This window comes from Seriola lalandi, unplaced genomic scaffold, assembly GCF_002814215.2.
Source record: "Seriola lalandi dorsalis isolate HSWRI2012SDOR001 ecotype SW California unplaced genomic scaffold, Sedor1 jcf7180002054899, whole genome shotgun sequence".
NCBI lineage: Eukaryota > Metazoa > Chordata > Actinopteri > Carangiformes > Carangidae > Seriola > Seriola lalandi.
This window is the reverse complement of record NW_019525451.1, coordinates 1,271,901-1,289,242: the sequence shown is the minus strand read 5'-3', so window position 1 is coordinate 1,289,242 and position 17,342 is coordinate 1,271,901. Positions and strand designations below refer to the sequence as shown.

At 42.9% G+C, this 17,342-nt stretch overlaps 3 protein-coding genes across 12 annotated transcripts; 2 read left to right on the top strand and 1 right to left on the bottom strand.

Annotated features, from left to right (window-relative positions):
- The first annotated feature begins 136 nt into the window (after window positions 1-136).
- Window positions 137-2,549, top strand: LOC111672382 (claudin-10-like). Of its 4 annotated transcripts, none has more exons than XM_087180258.1 (7): window positions 137-217; window positions 391-491; window positions 859-998; window positions 1,123-1,284; window positions 1,404-1,491; window positions 1,560-1,667; window positions 1,773-2,549. In XM_087180258.1, exons 2-7 carry the CDS (start codon window positions 400-402, stop codon window positions 1,903-1,905), a joined length of 723 nt encoding a protein of 240 aa, XP_087036384.1. In that variant the 5' UTR covers window positions 137-217; window positions 391-399; the 3' UTR covers window positions 1,906-2,549. The 4 variants fall into 4 exon arrangements, with proteins under 4 accessions (XP_087036384.1, XP_087036383.1, XP_087036385.1 ...); XM_087180257.1 differs by having other exon boundaries at window positions 1,770-2,549; XM_023429788.2 differs by lacking the exon at window positions 137-217 and having other exon boundaries at window positions 355-491; window positions 1,770-2,549.
- A 93-nt stretch (window positions 2,550-2,642) lies between these two features.
- Window positions 2,643-4,934, top strand: cldn10d (claudin 10d). Its single transcript, XM_023429863.2, has 5 exons — window positions 2,643-3,055; window positions 3,560-3,721; window positions 3,825-3,906; window positions 4,007-4,114; window positions 4,238-4,934. Exons 1-5 carry the CDS (start codon window positions 2,824-2,826, stop codon window positions 4,422-4,424), a joined length of 771 nt encoding a protein of 256 aa, XP_023285631.1. The 5' UTR covers window positions 2,643-2,823; the 3' UTR covers window positions 4,425-4,934.
- A 2,552-nt stretch (window positions 4,935-7,486) lies between these two features.
- Window positions 7,487-17,331, bottom strand: dzip1 (DAZ interacting zinc finger protein 1). Of its 7 annotated transcripts, none has more exons than XM_087180255.1 (19): window positions 17,222-17,331; window positions 16,423-16,616; window positions 15,630-16,229; window positions 14,146-14,230; window positions 13,803-13,918; window positions 13,100-13,258; window positions 12,865-13,002; window positions 12,723-12,785; window positions 12,497-12,625; window positions 11,566-11,614; window positions 11,421-11,465; window positions 11,174-11,233; window positions 10,587-10,756; window positions 10,251-10,455; window positions 9,734-9,908; window positions 9,272-9,639; window positions 8,472-8,590; window positions 8,179-8,338; window positions 7,487-8,073 (listed from the first exon to the last, which is right to left on the bottom strand). In XM_087180255.1, the coding sequence occupies exons 3-19, from the start codon at window positions 16,092-16,094 to the stop codon at window positions 7,967-7,969; spliced, it is 2,613 nt and encodes an 870-aa protein (XP_087036381.1). In that variant the 5' UTR covers window positions 16,095-16,229; window positions 16,423-16,616; window positions 17,222-17,331; the 3' UTR covers window positions 7,487-7,966. The 7 variants fall into 7 exon arrangements, with proteins under 7 accessions (XP_087036381.1, XP_087036377.1, XP_087036378.1 ...); XM_087180251.1 differs by having other exon boundaries at window positions 16,442-16,616; XM_087180252.1 differs by having other exon boundaries at window positions 7,487-8,070; window positions 16,442-16,616.
- Between the last annotated feature and the right edge of the window lie 11 nt (window positions 17,332-17,342).

The following is a 17,342-nucleotide window of genomic DNA, read 5'->3' as shown; positions in this document are numbered from 1 at the left end:
CACTGAGCTACACATCAATTTCTAATAGAACTGTCAGCCTGTGTAACCTTTTAGACAACACGTAAAACTCCACCTGATCGGTCTGGTTGACAGTAAACAGCGTCTGCTTCTCATAAATACACAAGCAGCAGCAGCAGCAGTACGAAGACTGGAACTCCACAGCTTTAATCTGAAGCATTATTTTCTTGATTGACTGGTGGACTACTTTCTTTACAAGGTAAGAAGGTAATAACAACCTTCACATCTGAATTCCCAGTTGATTTTGGACTGCTAACCTTACACCTGCAGTATTTGTGACACGTTCAAAACACAGTGAAACAAAGTGCTACGATCTCTAAACGTCTCAGTAACTATTTGTACATAATTAGCGAAGCATCTTTTATTTACCAGACTGAAGGGATGAGGAGGAGACTGGCTCAGATCCTGGGCCTGCTGCTCTGCGTACTGGGCTGGGGCTTGGTGGGCTGCACTGTTGCTATGGACCACTGGAGGTAACACATGAAGAGACAGATGCTGAAATGTTGAACTTGAAGGAGTGTGTGAAATTGACTTTTCATGGGACTGACAATAATAAATAGATAATAAGTTCTGCTGAGAACACTACTCTCATGTCAGTGTGCTAAATATGAAGCTACAGCAGAGAGTTAGCTTAGCATAAAGACTGGAAACAGGGGGAACAGCTAGCCTGGCTCTGTCCATAGGTAAACTGCTACAAATTCAAGGTGAGGGTCATGTGACTAATTGTTTTTTTTTTAGCTGAAAGTCTGTTAGAAGCTGAAGGTGTGGAGTTTGATAAGCTAGGCAGGAGTTTGAGTTCTTCAGCTTGTGTTTGTCATATTATATAATCTCTCACTGAAGAGTGGCCCAGCTGGGGGGTCAGGCGGGCTCGTCTGTGGTGGTGACAGCCTGGTTCTGGTCAGACCTGTGGAAGGACTGCTTTGAGGACTCCACCGCTCTGGTGAACTGTGTGGACTTCGGGGTGCTGTGGACGGTCAAACGTGGGTACACGGACATAAATCAGGGATTTGCTCGTAAAAAGTAAAAAGAATGCGTCAGTGTCACATGATATTTTAACAATGTGAATAAATACTGACCCCGGATGTGTGTTTGGCTGTTATCCAGCGTATATCCAGGCAGTTAGGGGGCTCCTGATGATCGGCCTTTGCCTCGGCTTGATTGGCACAGTGCTCACATTTTTTGGAGTGGAGTGCACACACATTGGAGGAGACCAGAGACGTAACGACCAGCTGCTAATAACGGCATCTGCTCTCCACCTGGTCGGCTGTGAGTATGAACTGTTTGTATTTACAAAGCCTGAGTTTACGTACGAGCAGCTTCTCAGATCATCTACTCACTGGTTTGTTGTCTTTTTTTCCCCATGTCATCGGCTTTCCCTCATGCAGGTGGATCAGACGTGGCTGGTTACTGTTTATACATAAACAGAGTGGTTGCAGCTTTTTTACACAGCAAAGCAGATCCGTCAAAACTGGGGTAACATTTGGTCTTTGAATAACACTCATTAATAAGACTGTAGCGTATTATAACTGTTATCTCCTCAGCTATGAAATTGGACCACCCCTATATCTTGGCCTGGTGGGGAGTTTCCTTATTTTCCTTGGCTGTACAATTCACTGCGCAACTGTGTGCAGAGTTAAGCAACCAGAAAGGTTTGTAAACGCAACATTTGTCTGAATCATTTCACTGTAAATTCTGACATATGCTTTCTTAATGCTGTTTCTGATTGAATAATATACTCCCTCTCTCTGCAGCAGACGTCACATGGTTCCTGTTATCAGAGACAAACACGAGGAAAAAGAAGAGTTAAGAATCTACACAGGGTCAAAAAGGTCACATGACTCCCAAAGTGTTTCTGCATACAAGGTGGCTTCTTTTGTGATTGTCTAAAACAACAGATTCATTTGTACATTTTTTCTATAATCTATATTTTTGTTACATCATAATTATTCATTGAATTGTTAAAAGCGCCCTGTAGAGTTTTCTACCAGCTCTTTTTACAACTGGGTGTAATAAGAAGTGTTTTAGCCCCAGAAACAATATCAGAATAAGCTCTAAAAAAATCATTTCTAGCGGCCATTTTTCTAACTTCACCAAATAAAGAAACTGCAAGAATTAAGGCACTGACACATTTTCTGATGTAAGTACTAGCTATTGTTCTGTTAAACAGCTTATCGTTATTATTTTTCATAATGTTATAATCAATGCTTATAAACTTGACGTTGAACTGATGATGTTTCAGAAATCTGCTACAGAAAATTACTCATCATTTCTCTTTGGGGATGCCAGACTAATAAAAAATAATTTACAGATTTTTCAATAATGAAAATATTATTACTGCAGGCCCATATACATGTCTTTGTAAATTACTTTTGTTCCTATGCAACATAAAAGTAATGAAATATTTTGTTATTTTTTGAGTGTGGCAAACAGAAAGGTTACCATTTCATTACTCATTATTTTTGGGTTGCAAACATGTCAGAAAAGAATAAAAAGTGTTTGAAGACGGAATAAAATGGTTAATTTTGCAACTATGAGGAAGTAAAAGTGTTAAGTATATCAGTAAAATGATCCAGAGAGACGTCATCCCTCACCGTTCCTGGGAACATGAAGGATGCTTACTGGGCAAAACCGGCTAAAAGATAAGATGAGACACAAGCAAACATCCACACCTCCACATCAGCGATGACAGAGACAGACTCCAGTCCAGTTTCCCACACTGAGAGACGGTTAAAGCTCGGGCATTCCTCTCTATATTTAACACATCTTATACTTTTATCAGTTTTTGGTTGACGGCCAACACTCACCATGGTGCAAAGGGCGGTGGTGATGTACATGGAGATCGGCTGCTTCGTGTCCTGTCTGTGCGGCTGGATCCTGGTGTGTTCCACTCTTCCCACGGAGTACTGGACTTTCTCTGAGGTGGGCAGCATCGTGTTGACCACCTCCAACTACTATTCCAACCTGTGGAAGGACTGCATCTCCGACACCACGGGGGTGTCCGACTGCAAGGACTACCCCTCCATGCTGGGCCTGCCTGGTAGGATCCTCTGAAACATTCAATATCAACAGTCAAAATTTCAAAATGTATTTAAGTATTTCATTTTTACTTCTCAACAGTTGAACAGATTTAGGGACTGTAGGGATGAGGGATGCTGATTCTTATATTAAATTAATATTTTCTCCCAACCAGGACACCACCACAAAGAGTAAATATCAAATCAAACCAAAGTGATGTGACATAACTATTTTTATTTTTTAACAATACATCTAAAACTAGAAGAATAAATCAGGGAAGAGAAAAGTTAAATAGATCCTCACCAGTTCTCGCAAAAGATTTTAACTGAAGAAAAAAATCATAAATTCTAATACATTCCCAAAGTTAACTGGTTAAAGAACACAGTACAGGTTAATTGCTTTAATTACATTTAAATGTAATTTTGGAGCAAGTTATATTTAACATAGTAATTTTGTTCATTTATTTAAAAAATAAAACAAACTTGAAACCTCTTGCTGAATTTCAGTTTCGCCTGTTTTCTTGCAGTGTACCTTCACGCCTGCAGAGCGCTGGCGATCATCGCCGTGATCACCGGCTTCTTCGGAGGCGTCCTCACACTCATTGGGATGAAATGCACTAAAATAGGCGGGTCAGAGATTGCCAATGCGAGGGTGACCTTTGCAGGAGCTCTAACCTACATGGTGTCAGGTAAAAAAAAAAAAATGTTTTGTATGTTTTTCAAGAACATTTAACTTGAATTTCTGTAAAACATGCATTCAAAAGGTTCAAAATATGACATAATTTCTGTTAGGATCCTGTGGTTTGATCACCTACTCATGGTGGGCCAACAAAGTCGTAAGAGAATACTTGGATCCCCATTTCAGGGCACAGAAGTGAGTATGAATATTACAACAAGGTCCACTTCAGTGATATTTAAAGAGAGGGATTAAAAAGTGCATAAAAGCAAACCTCACCTCGATATTTGCTGTTCAGATTTGAAATCGGAGCAGCAGTTTTCGTCGGCTTTGGAGGCACCATCCTTCTCCTCTCTGGAGGAGCAGTGCTGAGTTACTTCTCTGGAAAAGAAGGTATCCCATCAAGGTAAATATGAAACCTCATAAACAGTCCTTTTATATTCATCATCAATAATTTGGACCACAGTAATTGCATAAGAAGTGAAATTGAGAATTACTTTACCATGTTAAATCCTCTCTCAATAATCAGTTCCCAGAACAAGCCTCGGAGACCAGTCTCTTACGCCACCGCCCGGACCAGACGGACCTACATGCTGCCGCCCTCGTCATCCAGAGTGACTCTGGTGCCTCCTCTGTTTTATGAGGGCAGGAAGAGCCGAGCAACCAAAGCCACATCAAAGAGCCGCCAGACCTTCAGCAGGGACAGTTTCATCTGAGAGGGGAACTCTGAGCTTGGAAAATGACTTTAAAGTTAAAGAGAGTTTGACATATTGGGAAATACTCCAAGTGGCTTTCTTAGCAAGAATGAGACGAGGAGACTGATAACACTCATGTCTGATTCAGTATGAAGTGAGACTCTGTTCTTGCTCTGTCTGATGTTTTTTGTTATTTCCAGACTGAACCAGGCCAGCTGGTTCCCCCTACTTCCACTGTTTATGCTAAGCTAAGTTAACTGGCTGCAGGTTCCAGCTTCATATTTAGCATACACATACAAAACAGGTATCAATCTTCTCATCTCTAGACAAGACAGCGAATTAGCACTATTGGATGATTCCTTTAATAAGCTTTCTCATAGACATTAATTTTATGTCAGCCATAAAACTTGGTTGCGTGCTCAATGGAGGCACAAAATGATAACAATATTGTTTAGCTAAACACATAAAGCTACTGTTGTATTTTCTCTATGCAAAGCAATAAGTTGGTGTTTTTAAAAAATTTTATTTACAGTTGTTAGAATTTGTCTTTTATTGAGGAGTCTCCATTGCCTCATTCTTTCATGTCCATCTATCAGAGGACGATATTTTAGTAGGCTTTGTAAAAGGCTTATGACTGGGCGAGTTATGGCACCAGAGCCTAAGATCTGCTCAGGTGTACCTATAGATTACTTGGTCAGCCTTCTGCACCTCACCCAATGATTCAAGGAGGCCAGAGCTGTCAGGATAGGAAGCCATCACAGCTGTCACTGCCCATAAAAAACCCAGCTGCTCATCTTACAAATCAGTTTCATAACCAAGTTAGCGGGTGAGACTGAGGCACTGAGGGTTTTATGTCTGCTGCCCCACAGTGTGACTGATGACAGCTGGTATTAATCTTAGTGAGTCACACTTGTTCTGTAGGGTTAGAGTTTATGAACTAAAAAATATTTTAGCAGGAGACGGTTCCAATTATTAATTTACAAGTAGCTGAAAGCTTGGAGGACACATACCCTAAATTTTCACACATTTTAAATCACCCATGAATACAGCCTCCATGCAGGGTTTACAAAGTCAAAAGACAGAACTTTTAAGACATTTCTTATACCACATAGAACTAACAACTTTCTTGAATACCTGTTTCATGATCATAATGGTTAAAATATGAGAACAATGCCAGAAAAATGATCAAACAATGAGTCAAAACCACACGTAATTCAAACGCTCAGCATACAGCCTTTTTAAAATATGTGAATAACATATTAAACTCACAGACTGTATGTGAATGTAGACTTAGCCACAGGTTTCTGACCAGCTGTTTTGAAGTTCAAATTAGCTGGCTGAGACGCGGTAGCCATCTTGGCGGTGCCTAACCCTGTTTAACTCCCGGCTAATCTAAAAATAGGCAAAGAGTTGGGGCGTAAATGGAGCCGAGACTTCGGTGCATGTCGGTTTAATAACTGGCAAGCACGCGCACACGTTAGCATCGTTAGCACAACCGGGCGTCTTGCTAGATGGCTAACCCAAGGCTAATACATTAACTGGCTAATTGGCAAGTTAACGAGCTAAGCTAACAAGCTAGCGCATACGCGTTACCTGCCAATAAGTGCTAACATATAAATAACACTATTATTTCACTCACCTTAAAAAACAGCACAGATATCCTGGTGTTCGGTTAGTTTATTAACCAACAAAACAAACCATAGTATGTGTCCGTTAGTTGCATGAAAAAGCTTCCAAACGTCACAAACAAGGCCAGAGGTCATAATCAGTGACTCCACACCCACCTGTCACTCAAAGAGGCCACGCCCCCCAACGTTGACCCTTAAAATTTAAACGGTTATATAAAAACGTATTATATAAAAGTTATATAAAAACTTAACTCCGGTACAGTTGTGATGAAGTTGGAAATTATCGATGGAAACAAAAACTGTTTTTGTGGCACTTGAGTGTTGGGCTTCCTTGAACTTTGATGACTGGATTGTCATGTTTAATCAGAGGTGGAAAAAATACAAAAATATTGTACTCAAGTAAAAGTACCAATACTTTGATGAAATATTGCTCAAGTAGAAGTAAAAAGTAGTTCATTTGAAATGTACTTTAAGTAAAAGTTACTTTGTGTGGGGTGTGAGGGCCGACTCGATCCACAGCTCACACACACACAGCAAGAAGGATGCAGATCCTACCTAGTTCACAGGAGCTTTGCTTCCCTCTTTAATGCCGTCAAAACATCCGTCTTCTCCTCCTAAATTAAATTCCAAGTCCACAGGCTGCTTCGTGCCGATTTAGCCTTAGCTCAAGCTAACCGAGCATGTTTATACAGAGCAGAGAGCTAGCTAACCGCACAGGCTAAAGCTAACGGCTAATCGCGGTTAGCGTTAACGGTCCGTTTTATACTGTAGAACTTAATCACAGTTTTCAAAAACACTCTTATGCTCATAGTTACCTCGCAGATGGTCACAAAGTTCTTCACGTCAGGTAAACTGGTCGTTTCCCCACAAAAATAAAAAACTCTGGTCCACCAAATCACTCCAGCACGGACTCGGTCAAGGTAACTCGCTCTGCTCACCTCAAACAAACTTTTCGCTAAGTCCCGCCCCCTCACCTACATACTGTTTTACGATTGGCCAGAGTTACTGGAGCATTTTAACCATATTTATGATTTTTTACCACTTCAATACATAATGAACTTTTATGAATTATGAATATTTATCATCAAAATAAATCAGTCGTTTTAGCAAGGGCTACACTAGCTTGTCCGCGCGCGCCAACTATGTTCACGCGCCAGTGCTAATCACATCATTATTTGTCACTGTTGGTTCTGGCCATTGGTTTTCTGTCTATGGTTCTGGCGCGTATTTTCCCCCTGTAGCTTGAATTGTTATTTTTACTCAGTAACGGATAGGATTTATAAAGTAACTAAGTACAATACTTGAGTCAAAACGTACTCAAGTAAAATACAAAATACCGATTTTAAATTGTACTTAAAAAATACAAAATACACAAAAAAAAGTATTCGATACAGTAATGTGAGTAAATTTAGTTACTGTCCACCTCTGTGTTTAATGCATCAATTTGCACATATGTGTTTCACAAAGAAATCTTTTTATTACTTGTATAAATATTTTCTATACAAAATCACATCTCATCGCTCCATTTAGCACATGAAGGCATTATAAAATTTGATATACAAAATTTTACACCAACCACATACAGTACTTCATTTGGAGTGTTGGTTACATTTAATAGAATATACGAAACTGAATCTATTAAAAGATGAACACTGAAAAGGTGTAAGGCAAGCAGAGGATTGGCACAAGGCGTACGATGAGACTCACAAAGTCAATCAACTTGTAATCCCGTTTATCCTTAACATATTTATTAGATGAGAAATCTGAATCCTGAACAGACTCACTCCCTTTGTTAAGTATTGCTCATGTTTGTATTATAGCTTCCATGTAAAAGTATAAAATATGGCTATTTGGCAAGGACTGTGGATGTCAGAGGAGTTGATTGAGGTCTTTATTTTTCTGTGCTTGGCAAAGTGCTACATCACCTGATCAGCTCTAGTGTTTATTGTATTTATTGCTAATGTCTTCAGAGTCACTGATGTCACTGAGGGAGCAGAGGCTGCTCTTCAGGGTGCTTCCCGTCCCGGCTTCAGTCAGACCTGCTGGGAACGGGACAGCTGCTTTACACGTAGGACAAGTCTACAATACAGTCACCATCATTATACTCCCAACATATTTTCCTCACAGACATCACAAAGGGCACTGACCTGATTTGGGAGCCTTTCCTGTGGAGGTTCCCCACACGCTGGTGCTGGGTGAGTCCAGACTCTTCCTCAGCGATCCAGAGCCGTGAGCTGGTTTAGACATTTCCTGTCTGTCCTCTAAGGAGGAGACCATCCACTCACTGCTCTCCTCTAGATCTGTGCACTGTCACCATGAAGAGAAACAATATTCACTGATTTTAACGTTAAGTAAAACCTGCTCGAGGCTAACACTGCTCGTTTTACAACATAATAATGTCAGTGAACCAGAGCTCTGCACTGAGGTCCCATCATCTCACCGTCAGATCCTGCACCTCATCTTTACGCTCTGGTAAGATGCTGACGCCCCCTGCTGGTTTCTTCACTGCTCTGTCTGCAAACTGCTCCATTTTTCTGGCCAGGACGTTGATTTTGTTCTCTACAAAAAACAGGCAATTCATAAAATATATTAATGTGGTTTGATTAGTTCCGTTTCCATTTCTACATAATATAATAAAAACTTGTTGTTGTGATGATTTTCTCAGATTTCATATGGTAATTTTCATAGACTAAACACCATGTTAACAAACAAAAATATAAAACACAATAAGGACAAAACAAAAAAAAAAAACATTCCTCAAATTGTGTTATAAAAGGCGGCAGAACCTAAAAATCGAATGACATACTTTTTTTTTTTTTAAGTATATTTTTTGGGCTTTTTATGCCTTTAATGGACAGTATAGTGGAGAGTGACAGGAAACGGGGAGGCAGAGAGAGGGGGAATGACATGCAGTGAAAGGCCGTCCGATGTGGGATTCGAACCGTGGCCGACTGCAGCCTCTACACATGGGGCGCCTGCTTAGACCACTACGCTACACAACACCCCACATGCTGACATACTTTCTGACTCACTATACCACTTCAGTATGAACTGATCTGCCATTTTTGTTGTTTTGAGTCTCCATAAAAAACACAAAACACCAACAAAAAAAACCTGGACTCAGTCAAGACTGAAGAACAAATGAAAATCTAACATCTACTAACATCAATTTTCAGTATTTAGTAATAAGGATAAACATATTTCAATGTTTGGTGTGAGTTGGCCTTTTTGAAAACTTACCTTTACCAAAGTTTCTCTTATCCACATTGCCGTTCTGGTCTCTGTAACCCTGGAGCTGCTTGGGGTCAATCTCCTGTAGCTCGCTGACCTCGGACCACTCGTCCTCGTCGCTCTCCATCTTTGATACTGCTGTCTTGGTCACAACACCCACTGACCCCCAGGACTGCTGGGGGTTGGAGGAGAACGACTGCCTGACGGCGGCCTGCCTGGCCTGGACCGGACTGGCTTTGCTGGCTCTGATTTGGACTGGGGTCGCCTGGTTTAGTCTGGGCTGTGGTGATTTGCCCCTCTGGTGTTTCGGGGGCTGTTCCTCCTCCATGTCTGTGTCCTCTTCTTTAGATTCCTCATCTGAACTGAAAGGAGGAGTCCTCAAGAATCACAGAAATGAGCTTTTAGCTTATCTGAAACATTAAGCGTTCTACTACAAAACAATTTAATTTAACACAAAGTTCTTGTCTTTACCTGGTTGTGAAGGTCCTCACAGCGGATTTGGTGTTGGGTGTAGATGTCTTGGGTTGGGTGGTGCTCTTGTTCCTCGGGGCTGGCTGGGGGGTCTTGGACTGTTTGACTGCAGGTCTGGACGTCACCTGGGTGGCTCTGGAGGGAAGGCTACTGGACCGAGGCCGGATCTGCAGAACTACACACACACAAAAACAGATAATGCAATTAGCTGATCAGTCGCAGAGTGTGTCAGAACTTAAATCTGCTTAGACGGCGGCAAACACGCTTCCACAGATTAGACTGGTAGTATTGGATGTACACACACTGAAAACCAATTACTACAAATTAGGCAAAACTAAAGTAAACTCAATCATAATAAGCCATGAATGCGAGAGTGAGCAACGGTGATTTAGCTGAAATGAACTTAATTCACAGTGTAGTGCAGCTTGCTTCTTTTTGGTCTATGGGCTGAATGACAATATAAACAGATGATGTCATGTGCCAAGAGGCGTTTTGATGACTCAGTCCTGGGAAGCACCTTGAACTGAGTGTCTGGATCTGGCCTGTGACTCAGCAGCAGGGTCGCTGCCTCTCCTCTGACCGCCCAGCTTCTGCTCCACAGTTCCGGCGATGTCCTCTCGATGGCGCCAGTAGTCCGGCATCCCCTTCGCTATGCTCTCCCGCTTCGAGTGCACCCTGGCCATGATGGAAGTGAGCTCCTTGTTCTTCAGACCACTCTGATCCTGAGAAGAAGCAGAGGGAATAAAATCTAGTTTCTAGGGTTGTACAGAGGCAGAGAAAGGGATGACATATATCTAAGTAGAGAGAATGTTTCTTATAGATCGTATGTTGTATAAAGTGTGTAAGAACGTACAGACTTGATCCCCAGGTTCTCCAGCTTCTTAATAACAGCCAGCTCCAGCTCTGGTCGCATCTCTTTCTTGATGTTGGGGTTCCTTTTCAGAGCGCTGGTGGTCACCCTCTGCTTCTCCGCTGCAGGCTCAGGCTTCTTCTCCACTGGTCTTCTCTCGGAGATGCTCGAGTCTGCAAAAAGAAATCTCCCTCAGTCTCGTGTTGAGAGTCATGCTCCAGTCACAGGCGGTGGAGTCATATGTACAAAAGATAAAAATGAGCATGCATTCGGCAGTTTTCACAGCAAGCTCCATGCCACAGGTTCAGTCGGGGAGATGGACGTGACCGCCATGGGGAAAGGCATGAGAGGAAAAACGTCTGCACGTTTACCTGCCACAAACAAGGCGACAGATGGACGTAATGATTGTATAACTGACATGAGCTGGCTTTTTCCACAAAGCTTCCTTGTGATAAGATGATCTCGAATGCCTTTCATGTCAGTGTGGAGTAAGATGATCTCAGTCTCGAAACACAAAGAGCTGCCCAGAGCAGACTGATGCATCCATGCAGGTAGCATGCAGTCGACCTTGCTTTAATTGTCCGTTTTACCTTTCTCCTCTTCTGACAGCTCCTGTATGGGATCCAGGTTAAGAGCAAAGACTGGCTCCTCTAATTGGACAGCACACGAGGTCAAAGGTCATTGGAAGTCAGACAAAACAGGCGTTAACAGAGCGGGAATGTGGTAACAGTACTGCTCCCTGAAACAGCATAATGTAAATCCTTCATGCAGGTAAAAGCCCATGCTCAGCCTCTCAGTGACAGTGACAGTGTTTTCATTGGTTTCTACAAAACTTACCAAGTACGACTCTCTTTGGTTTAGGCTCTGGAGCTGCTGCACTGACTGAAACACAGAGAACAGGATGAACACATCAGGATCACACATGCAGTTTCCTTCAGTGATACATTTTTATGATGAAAAAAGGAGGGAAACGAATCCATACCTGGTACTTCCACTACTCTGATGGGCGGATTTGAGGAAATATTCCTTATCTGTAAGTTGAAAAAATTAACACTTATTATACCTCGTGATCAAACATGAAAAATAATTTATTTCCTGAATATATAAGCCCAGATTTATAATTCTTAAGATTCTCATGAAGCTAAACCACATCCATTTTTTATTGATATTAACAGTCTGTTTTCCATATTGGTACTGATACTAAAACCTTAACTTTGACCTGATTCTTGATGATACTTTTTTCTATATCAATCTGTTAAAATCCATTTCAGCAAAAAAAAATTACAATACACTTCATGGTACAAATGATTAGTTGGTTGTATTTTTAAGCTCTGCCTCTTTACACACTCAAACGTGTCAGTGTGTCTACGTCTGATACGCAGCCCTGATCAGAGCTGTATTAAGTCAATGCTAATGCTAACCCAACATTTGCTCCTCCAAATTAAAAGCACTCTGGTATTTACACGATCCCTCTGAGTGTAAATTGAATTACCTCATAACTCCTACTCATTGGACATCCCCAGACTATGACAGTGTACAGATAATTTCAGCCTGTATGGACATTTCCATTATCTCCATTGCTATGGACACCGGAGGTACAGCATATCTAATGTTTGCTTATATGTCAGTGGCTGTTTTGGGGTGGGGGCTTCTGACCTGTGTGAAGCCGCCCCCCCCGTAGACTGTTTCAGCTTTCAGCCACTTATCTAAAAACATGGAGATATTCCAGGAAAACAGCTGCACTGCGGCTCCTGTTAGATGTACAGTCCCATCATATCTCAGTCCAGCTCAATCTGAGCCCGTGAAGCAAATACAGGATATCCTGAACAAGGGCCGACCCTCCGCCTCACTTCCTCTGGCGACATAATCGCAGTGGGCGGTGAGGACTGTGTGAGTGGTGAGCGAGTATTAACCTGCTCCCTCTGAGCCTTGATGGTTTGCTCCTTCTCATGCAGCCGCCTCCCCAGCTCCTGCTGCAGCCTCTGGCTCAGCTCCTGGTGCTCGGACACGGACGACTGCATTCTGCTCAGCTCGTTCAGCAGCTGGAAAACAATAAGAGGAGAATACATGTTCTACCAAAAGCTTGTTAAATGGTTCACATATAGGTGCTTAAATGATATAATTAGGACTTCACCATACCTGATTCTTCTCAGTCTCATGTTGAGCCTTAATTTCGTAAAGCCTGGATTCCCACTTTTTATCCTAGAAAAGAATATTTGGGGCATTTTAGGGGATGAAATCATTTGTAGGTTGTAAAATATGATCTTCCTCCTACACTGACCTGTTTCTTCATCTGGTGTTCCAGCTTCTGGATGGCTTGTATCTGCATCTCTTTGTAGATGTCCAGGTCTCTTTCAGGCTGTGACTGAACAGGGCTGGGGGATTTTTCATGCTTGGAGGTCTGATTCTGATTTGCTTCCTATGAATGAAAATACATGTGAAACTAGTGTTAATAAGAGATATCCTGAAGACAACATGAAGCTACTGAAGGGATTATCCAAGTATCCTTTTCCTACATTGAGAGCATGAATGTTTCGGGTGTACAGAAACTCCATCTCTCTGCGCATGCCGTCCCTGCTGTCTTCTATCTTCCTCTCCATGCGAGCCATCTCCTCGGCCTTAAAGCGGTGCAGTTCTCTGAGCAGGTCTTTGTGCATGGACTGCTGCTCTTTTTCCTGGGATTACACACAGAGACGAGCGTCATTAGTCACAACTCACTGGCATAGAAGCAGAAACTTAAATGGGCTCACTCAGACTCAACTTCACACACGATGGGATGGACCATATCAATCCCAATCGCTATGGTTACATGCATAAAAGGCAGGAAAATTAATTTGAAGTATAAAAATTGAATCTGAAAAGCGAGTCATCATGCGGCCTGTGTAATGCAAACAATAAACAGTGGCTGCTTCTTTTAATGTGAGATGAAAGCTCTGCTGTTGAAGATCTGCTCTGTCGAATAGGCCAATTTATTTTTCATCTCATAAGTTTACGCCACCTCAGCACCAGATAATGTTCCTCTCTCTTCATGAGTGGTTAGAAGGTCATATTAATTGGAACCATGTGTTTCCATTGTTATCTAGATTTATAAGAAATCGTGTAAAAGCTTTGACGTTAACAAAGAAAACAGATTTGCAGGAGAAAGCGTTTTTAAGTGACTCGCTGTCAGTGCAGCAGGAAGCAGAGCTTGCTCCTGCGACAGTGTTCTGGTTTTCCTACCTGAGCTGTTTTGGCTTGCAAGGTCTGTTGCTGTTGAACGATCTGCTCCTTCAGGCTGCTGATCTCCAGTTTGAGGCTTTCAATCTGAGATTTCTTTTCACTGTCTGACCGCAACTCTGGAAGGAAGTAAAACAAGGGGGAAAAAAAATGATAATGCATGTATTCTGCTCTATTGCTATACATGCTCTATTCCTAAATTGTCATCTTCCTGTTTGCCATTTCGTCCAGTGCTAGAAATCTATCTGACTCCTACCTTTTCTACGTTTTATCACAATCTTTTTCTCTCTCTCTCTCTGTCCTTCTCCTAAACTGCTCAGCAAACCTTTATGAGCGTCTGACTTACGGATCTCATACTCATCAGGGTGACGGCGCTGCATGTGATTCTGGAGAAAGGAGGAATTGAGGAAGGATTTATCACATTGTGGACACTAAAAGAAACAAACACACGAAAAACAGATATTAATAAAAACATGTTGTGCATTTTTGAGAAAGAGAGCAAATCTCTACAAAATAGACTCCCAGTACTGAAGAAACAGGAGAATGTAAGCACAGTTTAGATGAACTGAGGCATGAGGGAGATCACTGAGTGTCTATTATATAGGGAGATGTGAATGAGTGAATGAGGTTTGAAGCACAACATAAAGACGCTGAGTTCAGGGCATGTGTTTTCAAACAGATGGATAGCGTGAGTGATGCTGATTTGCTCCCTGCTGCAGGCGTCACCACACTCCAGCTCACTAACACTTAACAACGAGAGGAGATGCTGCCTCTGCTCCACACACACACTCACACACATGTACTCACACATCATACGCTACATTTAAGTCTGCTGCTCATGACTTCATTCAACGTTAAACCTGCTGCCACTGATATCTCGTCGCACCAGATGGTAGCAAAGATTCAAAGGCAGCCACATGACACTGAGACGTGAGGCTCTGCTGAGCAGGTCTTTATGATGCAGTTACACTGTTACTGGTTTGGAATAACTGTGGAAATTAAATTAGTCTTCAAAGAGAGCGCTGCCTGTGTGTTTCTCTTTAGTGCTTGTGGACATTTGCTGTGACAAACAACAAATGCCAAAAGTCTGCGAGGGATACACAAACACATGGCCTCTCTATCAATTATTGAGCCACCTCTGTTAGCTGAGCTGGTAGCGCACACCTAGCAACCACATGCTGTCATGACACACTATATCCGTTGCCTTGGCAACAGCTTGCCCAGGTCAGCGGCAGCCGTACACTCAAAGAACACAGGGAGATTTTTGATGTGTGCTATAAATAACCTGAAGGCAACACAACTACGCTGCCCAACAAAGACATCAGATAAAGTCACAGTACCTAATAAATACAATATTTAACAACACAGTCAAAGGACAAAATGCTGTACAAGGACATGTTTATATGAAGGTGGGAGTCAGACAGTCATGTTGATTACTGCTCTTGTCACCCTTTTGTAAATGGATTAAGAAAACTAATTGCAACCAGATGACACCATCTGCTCTCCAGCTCTAAATCCTATTCTTCCAGTCTGGAAACAAAGCTTATTATAACCATACCACGACAACTCAGCCATGGCAGGTTTCGTAGAACATAGTACTCGTTTCTCCTTCATCTATGTCCCTTTTTTTCTCTCCAAACACTGGTCTGAAATGCACAAAGCGGGAGCTGTGAATAGATCTTGGGAACAATGACAGAGCTGAGGCTCGGAGGAGGAGGAGTGAAGGGGGTGGGGGTGATGGAGCTAGCTGTCTGCTTGCCATACATGTGTGAAATGCAAATGGTGACCAATACCCCCCCAGAGAGTGAGCGTTTAGCATGTCAGCAGTACCTTCTGGCTACTGATGAGTCGGGGCGCCAGCAAGGACTGTTGGGTGCGAATAACCTTCTTCCTCTGCTTGAGCTCTGTGGTCAGCGTCTTCACCTTCTCCTCCTGCTTGTTCTGCTGATCCAGCAGCTGCTCGCGCTCACTGCCGGCAGCCGCCAGCCTCTCCTCCGCCGCTTGCAGGTTGTGGGTGAGGAATTCCTGGCAGTGCAGCAGCCACTCCACTGTGAGCTGGGCCAGCCGTAAGAGCTTGACCAGAGCCGGGTCCACGGGGCTCTGGCACCGCTGGCATCGTTCCCCATCCAAGCTGCAGAATGTCACTGTGCCGATGTGCTCCTGAAGGGTGTCCACGTCCAGCTGGCTCAACACAAGGTCTATGTCCACGGCGTTAATCCGCCGCCAGTCCACGCTTTCCCTGCGCGGGCGGAACTTGAAGGGGAGAACAGTGGAGGCTCCGCTGGATGGAGTCATGCCTGGTGCGGGTACAGAGTGGCCGTTTACAGAGTGCTGGCTGAGCGGGGAATTCAACAGGGACGGGATCCCTGCTGATGAGTGGGTCCCTTGGGTGTCACTTGTGTAGGGGTAGTAGACTCCGGCGTGAAATGGCTGTATCAAAGACAAAAGAGAGATTATAAACCCTGATTTAAAAAGAGATACACAATGCAAAGGTGAACAATTCACACTAGCATCCACACACAATCACAGGAAGAGAGAGTGAAAGAAAAAAAAAAAAGGCATCATTTGCTGCAGCGAGGTAAAACAGCAGAGCACAGATTCCACCACTGCTGATTCAATCTACCTTTAATGCAGATGCTGACCTGATGCAGCCGTGCTCTCCTTACCATCTTCGACTGATTCTGCCTTCACGGGGAGAAGGGGAAATCGAAGACCCGTCGTTTCTCTCCGGTTCCGCCCCCCTTTGCAGGCAACTCAACGCGACAACGCCGAGGCTGGGCGTCCGCCACGTTACCATGGAGACACAGACGAGCGTCCCTGGGGAGAGAAATGTTATGAAAACACCGAGAGCAATCAGCTCCATGTTTCCCTACAGTGTGTGGAAGGTGAGCCGTGTCTTATGGGAATGACAGCGATGCATTTTAAAGCTTTTATGAACAAACACCCCCCCCCCTCTCTCTCTCTACATCTAACGTATCTGCAAATTGAACACGAAGAAAATGGTTTCCTTGCTAACAGGACAAACGGCTCAACGGCTGGCATCACGTTTCCGAAACAATCATTTCATGCTGGGGCAGGCTTCTTTTTTTATTATCCCCTTGCTTTGAACTCAACCCAAACAATGGCCACACATGCTTGAACTTGTCTGAGAAATGTTTCAGATCTCTATCTAGGACTTAACTCTACTTTTAAGGACAAAACATTTCATAAAACATGCAGCTATTCGTGAAGTCTCAGCTCACGCGCTTATAACGGCTCACGTCTTTCGCCCGGCTACGTTAGCTAACGGACATTTTTCTTTTTTAGTCAACGTGTTGGGCAAAACTTTAAAAAACAACGTACAGCATTATTGTACACCACCAACAATTGTGATTAATTAAATGTTTACTTTTACACTACACTACTCCATTACAGCAACTCACCGTGGTGTTTGTGTTATTAATTTATAGTTTCCTGACGACGGCACCCCGGGCGATTTGAGGGTAACTTAGCTGCTTGTCTCCACATTCCTGAATCCCTGCTCAAAGAAAAAAAAAAAAAAAA

Excerpts from the sequence above, each read along its gene's own strand:
- cldn10d (XM_023429863.2), top strand. The coding sequence starts at position 2,824 with ATGGTGCAAAGGGCGGTGGTGATGTACATGGAGATCGGCTGCTTCGTG. Across the intron at positions 3,722-3,824 it reads TCTAACCTACATGGTGTCAG|GATCCTGTGGTTTGATCACC; the intron begins GTAAAAAAAAAA and ends AATTTCTGTTAG. Across the intron at positions 3,907-4,006 it reads CCCCATTTCAGGGCACAGAA|ATTTGAAATCGGAGCAGCAG; the intron begins GTGAGTATGAAT and ends TTTGCTGTTCAG.
- LOC111672382 (XM_087180257.1), top strand. The coding sequence starts at position 400 with ATGAGGAGGAGACTGGCTCAGATCCTGGGCCTGCTGCTCTGCGTACTG. Across the intron at positions 492-858 it reads GTTGCTATGGACCACTGGAG|AGTGGCCCAGCTGGGGGGTC; the intron begins GTAACACATGAA and ends CTCTCACTGAAG. Across the intron at positions 1,492-1,559 it reads GCAGATCCGTCAAAACTGGG|CTATGAAATTGGACCACCCC; the intron begins GTAACATTTGGT and ends TTATCTCCTCAG.
- dzip1 (XM_087180251.1), bottom strand. The coding sequence starts at position 16,468 with ATGGTAAGGAGAGCACGGCTGCATCAG. Across the intron at positions 12,786-12,864 it reads AACACCAGATGAAGAAACAG|GATAAAAAGTGGGAATCCAG; the intron begins GTCAGTGTAGGA and ends ATTCTTTTCTAG. Across the intron at positions 8,339-8,471 it reads ATGAGGTGCAGGATCTGACG|TGCACAGATCTAGAGGAGAG; the intron begins GTGAGATGATGG and ends TCATGGTGACAG.